Genomic DNA, 10,953 nt, shown 5'->3' with positions numbered 1-10,953 from the left:
TAAAACGTAATATGTTTTACGTAACGATTATTTAAAACAGAAATGAATATACATAGGAAAAATATTAGGGGTCAATTAATCGGAGGTCACAATACGTCCGGACCACTCTGTAGATGATGCCTGGGGCTCAGAGCCAGCCAAACTAATAAGGCTCTTTTAGAGTTCAGTGTCAATGCCTATGGCGCTATTGTTAATGCATGAGGCTCAGAGGCAGACTAAGTCTCCATTAGGGTCCAGTGTTAATGGCTTAGACTCATAGGAGCAGAGCAAAGCTACGTACAAAGCCAGACTAAGTGGCCTCGTCGTGTATCTATATTCTCTAGGCCATGTGTTCCTCTGTCAGTGCAACTCCAGCGTGCATCTCTCCATGCCGCTTGCTTGCACTTTCAGGTTTTGTTCCATTTACACGGCGTACACAGGGGCCGTCCATAAATGACGTCACGCACCTGGGGGGGGGGTCAGACATTTATGACGAGGGGGGGGGGGTTTGAGAAATGTCACATCAAAATGCGCAACTTTAAAAACATTTAGAATTGTTATAACAGCACGAATTTTTTATAACTTTCATTATTAACTATTTGATTATTTAAATTTACTAAGGTCACCTTTTATTTATTCCATGAAGGAGCATTTTGCTTCTCCATGGGAGAATGGAGAAGCATACATTTTGAACATGTTTTTTAATGATTGTTATTAACATTTTAATTCTAATGATTCTACCAGGGCTTTTCATTCTGTGGAATGAATATATGATTGTTATAATTGTACTCTCCATTAAGCTTTCCAACGCCTTTTTAATACGTGTTTTCTCCGACATCATCAGAGTGCAGCGCCACATTAAATACGCACTACAATGACAATCGTTTAAAGTGATTTGAAGCATGTTTGATTTTCAAAATGGAAATATGGTTTGTGACGTCATATTTGAGGGGGGGGGGGGTCTGACTTTTTGTGACGCCGTGTGACGAGGGGGGGGGGGTCAAAAATCGTCCAAAATCGTGTGACGTCATTTATGGACGGCCCCACAAATGATGAAACATGAACAGGACGGAACGTGCAGATCATGCACATTTAAACTGACCCGCCCCTACTGGACGACTGTGGAAAAGAGTTTAATAGCTCGTCGGATTTACTCCAGGAAAATGTAAGATTCCGGTAAACCATAACTTGGTGTAATTGTATCGTTGGTAAACATCTTTAAATGCCTGGAAGTGTATTATATGAACGTAAGAATGTAATAATACAATACTGTATATGTTGAAGAACATTCCCACAATTTAATTTGCCAGCAACATTTAATAGTTTTTTTTTTAATATATTAGTTGATTTAGGAGAACTCACCAGTTAAAGTTAGGTAACTGTTAATTTGGCATTTAAAAAAAAGAGGCAATCAGAAAACACGTTTCAAATATAATTCTCATCAGGCCTCATAAGTGTTCAAAGGGACAGTCTCCAAATCGTATCCAGTCTATCTCAACGGCCTCTCTACGTGTCAATAAAGAAGGCCCGTTCCCCGAAACGTCGTTTACTTACAACATTGAGGATTGTGTAACATTCGTTAGGGTTATTGCGGGCGACGTTGGTACCTAAGTTTCCGTAGTGTAGTGGTTATCACGTTCGCCTAACACGCGAAAGGTCCCCGGTTCGAAACCGGGCGGAAACATAGCTTTTATTTTTTTTTATATTAACGTTCATGTAGCTACATTTTGTATTATTATTGATCGTAAAATGTTAATTTGCTTTTAAAACGTCGCACGAGCATCTAAAACGTTATTATAATGGAGCTAATCGAGCGCTTCCTGCTTTTTCTTATCGACGCTAGGATTTGGAAATTAATTTCACCGCAGCTTGCGATGCACTTTATGAGAGCCCTTAACCAAGAAGACGCTTTCTAGAACTCGACATTACAACAGGCAATTATTACACGAGGGGCAAAGCAAAACTGAGAAATGTACACTCATGTTAATTGGGTAAAACTAATTACATTTTGAGATACGAATTCGGAACAACGAACGGCATTAGGGGGCGATATGACCATTTAAGTTCCGAACGCAAGTGCATCGTAAACAATATAAGCGATAATCATGTGCACTTTTAACATAAGTCTGGCCTTTTACAGGCTTAAATGTTTGCTTCACGTTTACTACATCGGAATAAGAGTGATGCTGCTGCAGCTAGTCACGCCGGTCTTTGAGCCCCGAGGTGAGAACGGGGATCCCCCTCCCGCGGCGCGAGCCCCGGCCGCCTACGGTCGCCCCAAACGGGCAGGGATTCTAGGCGAGGCCGTGGCTTCGTTCGGGCCTTCGGTCAATCGGCCGTGGTCAATTCACTGCTGGAGGGAGGCCCTCCCCAATCAGCCACTTACCAATCTAGCGATGTTAATACAATTGTTGTAGAGGATGATTGTTTTTTTTTCTAATAAATGTTTTTAATGCCACGGCTACAATGTCATTGCGGATGTATTATGATGAAAGATTAATTTTAATGGTTTTTTTTGTTGTTGGTTCATTTTTAACTTTGACCTGACATTAGCCTGGTAGGCTTGTAATTACTTTGCTGTGTTGTGTGTTTGTGACCCCACGGGCATCTTGAAGGAGGCCTTAATCCAGCAGTGGATTGACCATGGCTGAGCATGATAATCCCTGCACTTGTGGGAATTTTGGTTGATTTTGTTAATTGCAAATTATATTTAACAGTCGTCGGTGATCTTGACTTAAAGCTTTCGTGACTGCCACGTGGCTTTACCGAAATACCCAAATAATAGTCATAGGTGACTTAAATTAAACACGACAATATAACTCACTTTTTTTTGTGCTAGTTACAATGCCTGCCAGGGTCATTCATTGGTTTGGCACCATTCGCATAATAGTTTTCAGCAACCCCATCAATAAACCATAATTATCATAACTTTGACAGAGAACCACTTTGTGAAAAAGTCAACACCGACCATCCTGTGGAAATACTAATCACAGGAATGTGGAATTTCCACCACGACTTTTAACACCACCCGATGCTCACCATAAAGAGAATACAGACTTATTTTGTATTTAAAAGGTGTTGTCTGGTTAACGAAAGGACATGAGTGAATAATCTCAGATGTTCCTCATGGAGGTGTTGCCATCTCAATGGCTGACTGATGTTGTCAGACGACCTGCATGGATTACCCCTAGTCCCATGGAGATAGAGTATGAACATTTAAATAGAAGAGATCTGTCGGATTGTTACATAAGGTACGCTATTTTCAAGCTACAGGTTCTCCCTATTTACAGTAGAACGCAGATGTATATTGCGTCTAAATCAGGGGTCGGCAACCAATATAAGAAGATTAAAAAAATCTGTAAAAAAAACTAAATTTTTCAAGAGCCGCAATGCATGTGAGTGAATACGAGACGGCTGGTCCTTAATAAATAACGTCACGAAGCACTCCTCAAAGGGCCACATGTGGCTTCGGCGCCGCAGGTTGCCGACCCCGGGTCTAAATGCGGGGACATCTCAAGACTTTTTAGACAAAAAGTAGGCATATTTTATCGAATAATGGAGGCAGTCGGTCATAGAGGGGGGAAAAAAGAGAGGTATTGAACCTGGACTATTACAAATGGGATTGCTCTGTCACACGGTTCAATAAAGGACTGACTTTGGTAACCCCCCATGCACCCTGCTGCTGTCAGCTTTGCCCCGCCAGACCGGGCGTGTTGCCGTGGTGACTGGAGGTGGACGAGGAATCGGGTTGGAGACAGGGAGGCGACTGGCTGAGTTGGGAGCCCACGTCATCCTTGGTACGACCGTGGGTTACACACAGACACAAACACGTGGGTCATCCTTGGTACGACCGTGGGTTACACACAGACACAAACACGTGGGTCATCCTTGGTACGACCGTTGGTTACACACAGACACAAACACGTGGGTCATCCTTGGTACGACTGTGGGTTACACACATACATGTGGGTCATCCTTGGTACAACCGTGGGTTACACACAGACACAAACACGTGGGTCATCCTTGGTACAACCGTGGGTTACACACAGACACAAACTCGTGGGTCATCCTTGGTACGACCGTGGGTTACACACAGACACAAACACGTGGGTCATCCTTGGTATGACCGTGGGTTACACACAGACACAGACACGTGGGTCATCCTTGGTACGGCCGTGGGTTACACACAGACACAAACACGTGGGTCATCCTTGGTACGACCGTGGGTTACACACAGACACAAACACGTGGGTCATCCTTGGTACGACCGTTGGTTACACACAGATACAAACACGTGGGTCATCCTTGGTACGACCGTGGGTTACACACAGACACAAACACGTGGGTCATCCTTGGTACGACTGTGGGTTACACACAGACATGTGGGTCATCCTTGGTACGACTGTGGGTTACACACAGACACAAACACGTGGGTCATCCTTGGTACGACCGTGGGTTACACACAGACATGTGGGTCATCCTTGGTACGACTGTGGGTTACACACAGACACAAACACGTGGGTCATCCTTGGTACCACCGTGGGTTACACACAGACACAAACACGTGGGTCATCCTTGGTACGACCGTTGGTTACACACAGACCAATAAGACGCATAGACATGCAGATGGACATAAACTTAGATGCACATACAGACACAAACACATCCCCTGTATAGCCTATAAGCAGTTCTTTTTGGGGAGTGCTGTTAGCAAGCACCTATTTTAGGCCAGCAACGACTCCCGAGAGAGTAGTGTCGCCAGCACCACGCACAGCCGCCTTTGTCTCCCCAGTGCTAATGAGTACATGCCATACTAGGTGGTCACATAAGGCTGAGTCGACCGACGGCAAGCTCAGAACCGATCCTAATATCACTTTCCACTGATGTTAGCCGTGGTCTGGATTTTAAATCAAGATACAGACGGACTTGTTCATGTATTTATAACATAGATGAGTAGGCAGACACAGAGATTCACACAATGCAGACATACTGGCTGACATAAAGACAGATACATATTTACAGATACAGAGTGATACATCCATCATCTGTGAATATTGGCAAAATGAGCAAGTAAAATCTAATAAAGTGTGGAAAAGCCCCAAGGGAAGTCCACAATTTGAAGCTGAGCTAGGAATTAGCCAGCAGCAGTTTATACTGGATATGAACTCTACACTATTCAATTATGTAGTACTTTGACATACTATACACAAGACTGTTTATATATGTGTCCTTTTTTATGGTGATCACTAGATTATGGCTTATTAATAATCTTATTTTTGTTCAGTTTGTCAAGGAGTTATTTACTTGTCCAATTCCTAATTGAGTTTTAATTGCTTTGTCCTTGCCTGTGTTTTCGTCCGTGTATCAGCGTCCAACAATGAGAAGGAAGGGAACGAGGCCGCTCAAGCCCTGCGTTCAGACACGGGGAATGACGATGGTGCGTAACATCCCACGCCACCCTATGGAAGCCACCTACACGACCGCAAAACCTCACGTTACCTGTGTGGTGGTACTCAGCTTCTCTCGGTGGCACTTAGCAGCCAGTGGCGGAATTTCCACATTCCCACGACAGAAGCTAGTCTCTCTCTAAAACCAACATTGTTCTTGGGCAAATAGCCAAATTACCAACCACCAAATCACCTTAATTAATTACATCACACTAATTGACCCTCCATTCTATTTGGATCTCAAAAGACATGCAGGTGTGAGCCTTGTTAGTAATTAGATGAGTGACCACCTACACTGGGCTTGCCAGATGTTGTAGACAGGGGCTCCAAGGTAGCCAAACAATGACAGGGTTGAGTTTTACTCCTCGTATGCGTGAGCCTTCCCTGGGCACTTCAGCTTTCTACCATGGCGTTGCCAAACATTCGAATGCAGGACCCTCCTTCAAATACAATCTAGTGACTTGGATGAGGCTTTCCTTGGTAAATAATTTCCATTGCTACACTTTACAGATGAAGTGAATTTCTACTCGTATTTGTTTTTTATAATATCATTTGTACTTACTAAATTATTTGCACACACACAAAACTGTTTGGGCAAGTGCTGTTGGTGTGTACCTATTAAGACTGGAGCAATGCACAAGGGGATGGTGTAGCCAGCATGACCTTTGACCGTCTTTGTCTCCCCAATGCTGATTTTCTATGCACCACATCAGATACTCTTTGAGAGCTTAGTAAATAGAGCAAGGCCCAGGATCGGTACTAATATCATATCCCACTGATGTTAGTCATGGCAGGGACTCAAACTCAGGTTATCTGTTTTTATAAAACAGAACAATCATGCATCACTATGTGATTGATAAACACATACACATGCACATGTGCACCACCTGATATAAAATGAATGCATTCCCTCCTGACAGTGGATTTCATGCACCTGGACCTGAGATCCCTCTCGTCCGTGCGAGACTTTGTGAACCGCTTCCGATCACGAAAGCTGCCCCTGCACATCCTCGTGAACAACGGTGAGGCTGGGTCCACGCATTCGCAAAGTTCATGATCAATCGGACATCATTACCAATTCTGCTGATGCTACCACACTTAGCCAGCACATGCTTCCTCCTTCCAGATTCAACAACATGCATAGTTATCACCCAACCTCCTAAATTACGTGCTCTCATGGTGGTCTGACATTTGGTTTTATATCCTTTACCCAAGAAAGTCTCACTGAGTCTCAAGACCCTTTTCAGGAGTGTCTCGCATTGTGATGCTTGGTCTTTTGCTTTTGTAAGCTATATTTTACTTTGTGTGAAATCAAACTGAAGTACCCGGAGAAGTCCTACCACGTATAGGGGAATAACACGCACATTTCTAGTGATTTGGTTGTAGAGAAAAAGAAAAAAGTCCTCACCCCGGAATGGACACAGCCTTGTCCACCTGCTCGCCCACTTACCCCGTCCCTTTGTACCTGTGCGTGCGCGTGAGCAGCGGGTGTGATGCTGGTGCCACTGCGGCTGAGCGCTGACGCGCTAGAGGAGCACCTCGCTGTCAACTGTGTGGGGCCATTCTTGCTGACGGCGCTTCTAACTGGCGCCTCCGAGGGCCCGACCCCCTTGCGCGTCGTCTGCGTCTCGTCGGCCACGCATCGCGCTGGGCGCCTCCTCTTCCATGACATTAACTGCAGGTCGGCTTGACAGCAACAACTACCACTGCAACACAGTAATAATTGGTTCGTATGAAAAGTCACTTACAACAAGTTGTACTCGGAGATGTCTATCGGAGGGACACACTTGAAAAATACAGCATAATATTTATACAAAGAGAAATTATATGAAGGTAGACTGGGATCGAAACGATGAAATTCAAAGGAGATCGACAGCAGGATGGAGTACTTTTGTAAAATGAAAATGTATAATGAAAGGAAACATGCTAATATATCTAAAGAGGAACGTTTTTAATCAGTGTATATTGCCTTGTAAAACATGGATCAGTAATATGGACATTGACAAAGAAAATGGAAAGTGCGTAAAGAAAGTGCAGATTTGCGTGTTTGGAATTCGACTTGAGAGGCAAAAAGAGGAACATGTGGCTTACAGAACCTACACAAATTAGAGACACATTATTGATGGGATGATAGTCAGTGGTCGAGACTAACGACAAAGTCGAAGCCAAAGCAGGGAACACACCCGAGTGTACATCCAGTGCAGAGATGAAGAGATGAAATCAGCACTTGTGCAAGAAATAGATTAATTGTTGCATTGCGAGATTGGCAGAGGGTGTCGGTGGCTGGAGTAGGCCTTCATGGAGAATGGGATATCTCTGGCTGCTGGTGATGACGATACTCATGCAGAAGCACTTGTGTGCACGTGTATTCATGCATTGGTCTCTGTGCATGTATTTGTGCTGCTCTGTGCCTCCTCCATCCTCCCACAGCGAACGCTATTCCTCATACGCCGCCTATGCCCGCTCCAAGTTGGCACTCACGCTATGGTCGCGTCAGCTGCATGAGCAGGGGGGCGGCCATGTCACCAGTGTCGCCGTGGACCCTGGGGTCGTGGACTCTGAACTCTACCGCCACGCGGGTGCCTTTTTCAGGATGGGCCAGTGGCTCACGGGCCGATTCCTCTTCCGGGTAACGTCCCTTCACACTCCTAACCCATCCATTGTGTGCATTTATATTGCTGGCTGGGCATTAACACTTATGTGCTGTTTGGTTTTTCACTCGTTCCAGCTAAGGTTGAAAGCATCTGTGCATTAGCTCAGTCTGTTTGTCTGACTGCCTTGAACGTGGGGGACACAGTAACACTTGTAAAAGTAATCCAATATTAACTCAACTTTAATATAAGTCTATTTTATCATCTACTTGCATATCCACATATTTTTCGATCTCCCTTTCTGCATGTTCAAATGTGTTCTCTGTCTTCCTTTGCCCACATCCAGATGTGTCCCTTGAGTTTCTTGTCTCCCTTTCCCCATATCAGCATCAGAATCAATATTTATTTAGACTGGAGGAATCCAATGAGTTATGCAACTATTTTTCACACATGTCCAGTAGGGGTGGGTTAGCAAGTTAAATATGCACATGTGTCCCTGCGTCATCTGTCTCTTTATGTGTCTCGACTTGCCCCTTGTGTTCCTACATATCCCAGTCCACCCGCCAGGCTGCAGCCGGTGTCACGTATGCTGCCACTGCCCCCGAACTGAAAGGCCGCCCTTGGGCCTACCTGGAAAATGGCCACCAGATTGAGCCTGCACAGGCCGTGGAAGATGTGGCGCTGCGCACACGCCTTTGGGAAACTTGCTGCCTCCTCTCCGGCCACCGCTGGTGACACTTGGACCACAAGCGGAGATACAGCGACCTCGCGATGACGCGAAAATTACTTTATAAAAATAATGGATCTGTGATCACTTATTACCCAAAGCTCTACAAGCAAATTAAGTAAATGTTGTATGAGCCGCTAAACCCCGACGCTAAGGAGTTCTGCCCCCACTCTGTCCTGATGGCGGGCGGAATTGTGCTCTGGAGATGAAGGGCCCCTCCCCCACCCTTCAGCAGCTTGGCTTCGCCATTTGTGAGGGTTTGGTTGAGGTCCATCCGAATTTCCTCTCAAAAACACTTGTAAAGCCGTCCACTCAAACAAGCTCTTTGAGCACGGCTACTCAGATTGGTTTACCAAAAACTGCCCTTGAGTTTATCTCAGGGATCCGAGGCGACCAGCTGTTCTCTGCATCAGACCCGAACGGGATTCACGTGGTTTGGTGACGTTCAGGGTGATGCGAGCAAGTGGATGTTTTTTTTTATTGTTGTGTTTATGTTGTGGAAAATATTAATGGGTTTGTTACAGGGGTTGGTGGTTTTTCGTTTCCGGTTAACCGATCTGAGGGGTGGCCATGCTCTTAGAGCTCCTGTGGCTGGACGGCTTTACGAGTGTTTTTGGGGAGAGGTCTGGACAGACCCCAACCAAATCCTCACAGTACTGTAATAAAATGGTATATTTGACATTCCAAGTGAAGTATTATCATTACTTTATTGTTGTGCCTTGGTCATTGTTCAAAGTCCAAAGAGTATATGTTCAAACAAGTATGAATTCTGATTGGGAGTCGATTGGGCTCCATCATTGTTCTTCTAGGATCAGTGAAATGAGTACCACTTTGAGGCAAGTAAAGTGATTATTCTGTGAATAATCTGACCCCTATTGTGGCATTCTGAGTTCTCATCACTTTCTCAGAGCCATTAAAGGAGATCAGCACGACCCCTATTCCTGTATGAGCTTGGAAACACTTTTCTTTCATCACAGTTATGGTTATGTCAGAAGCTGAAGACATCCTTCCAAAATACTGCCTGCAAGCAAAGCATCAAATCAGCAGAGCAGCCTCATGTGATAATTTCAGACCTACTTGTGGATTCACTTCTGTCGGCCTTTTTCATTCAACGCGAGACCATGCACTTTCTTTGTATATTATGGTTTGCTATGTGTTGATCATACGATGTATTGATAAATATGTTGGTTATGGGGTTGTTTGATCATACCTCACCATGCAGGTTAGAAGCTGGGAACCCAGGGCTCGTTGAAACATTCGCCAATTATGTTAGCCGTGTGTGCCGAGTAAATGACAAATATCCAGTAATGCGTTGAGATGTTTTTTGTGCAGTCATAGGTAACCAGGCTGAAAACATCATCTCAACACCTAAGATCCGGGTATAATCACTGGCGGCTGAAACCTGGATTCTAATCCTGGATATAACAGGTGCCAACTTGATATTTCTGAGTCATTATAAACCCTCGAAGAGACAGCCAGATCCAGCGTTTAAAAGCAGGGACTCATTTGTGCCGATTCAGTGGCTCTGATATTGGTTTGAGTCAGGGGTGGCACGGGCCGGATACGACCCGCAACTTAACGTCACATGACCCTCGGCCAAACGAGGCCTACCTCTCAGAAACCACCTGGAAATTATATTCCTCACTGCAATCTTAGGTGCACTAATTGGGTACTGGAGAGGAATATTTTGGACCTTTGAAACTTTCCAATTTTATGTGCGTTCAGTCACCTGCTCAGTCAATACAGTCCTTCCATGGTCAAAGTTAAATGTTAACTAATGTGTGGCTCTTCATAGATATATATAGAGTCCTATTTAGTCCTCTATAAGAAAAAGATTTCCCACCTCTGGCATAATAAGTACTCTTGCCATTTTAACTGCCTTTATGTACCCAGGTAAGGGCGCTTTGAGGTACATCGTCTCTTCAGCAAGGGATACGTCGGGGACAATTCACTCGTCTTTTACGTCACCGGGATATCGACCACTCGCATCCAGTATCTGATTGAAATGAAACCTCATTCAGCAGCTACTTGAATTTGAAACGAACATTGTCTGATGTATTATATCTGAAATTGACGGTGCCTGTGTGTGCTTTTTTTTTTACCAGTATCGATGAAAATCGACCGGTCTAGCCTAACGTTTTAAATGCAAAGCCATGACTCGTGTTTGTTTTCTTGCAATTGTAAGGGTTTTAATATTTTTTTTTATGAA

General features: G+C 44.5%; 1 protein-coding gene and 1 non-coding gene across 2 annotated transcripts; both read left to right on the top strand.

Annotated features, from left to right (window-relative positions):
* Positions 1–1,354: 1,354 nt before the first annotated feature.
* On the top strand, positions 1,355–10,913 carry LOC133347628 (dehydrogenase/reductase SDR family member on chromosome X homolog). Its single transcript, XM_061560069.1, has 7 exons — positions 1,355–2,202; positions 3,669–3,776; positions 5,348–5,416; positions 6,347–6,448; positions 6,912–7,107; positions 7,857–8,055; positions 8,573–10,913. The coding sequence occupies exons 1-7, from the start codon at positions 2,085–2,087 to the stop codon at positions 8,750–8,752; spliced, it is 972 nt and encodes a 323-aa protein (XP_061416053.1). The 5' UTR covers positions 1,355–2,084; the 3' UTR covers positions 8,753–10,913.
* TRNAV-AAC (transfer RNA valine (anticodon AAC)) lies at positions 1,591–1,663 on the top strand. Its single transcript has one exon. It is a non-coding gene; the product is annotated as a tRNA-Val (tRNA).
* Positions 10,914–10,953: the final 40 nt, after the last annotated feature.

Source organism: Lethenteron reissneri, chromosome 26 (genome assembly GCF_015708825.2).
Source record: "Lethenteron reissneri isolate LAM-NWPU_2019-01 chromosome 26, ASM1570882v1, whole genome shotgun sequence".
NCBI classification, from domain to species: domain Eukaryota; kingdom Metazoa; phylum Chordata; class Hyperoartia; order Petromyzontiformes; family Petromyzontidae; genus Lethenteron; species Lethenteron reissneri.
This window is presented reverse-complemented; position numbering and strand designations above follow the sequence as displayed.

Bases quoted from the DNA above. Each gene is read 5' to 3' on its own strand.
- LOC133347628 (XM_061560069.1), top strand. From the start codon at position 2,085: ATGTGCACTTTTAACATAAGTCTGGCCTTTTACAGGCTTAAATGTTTG. The intron at 7,108-7,856 runs GTCGGCTTGACA...ATCCTCCCACAG, and splicing joins TTCCATGACATTAACTGCAG to CGAACGCTATTCCTCATACG. The intron at 8,056-8,572 runs GTAACGTCCCTT...TACATATCCCAG, and splicing joins CGGGCCGATTCCTCTTCCGG to TCCACCCGCCAGGCTGCAGC.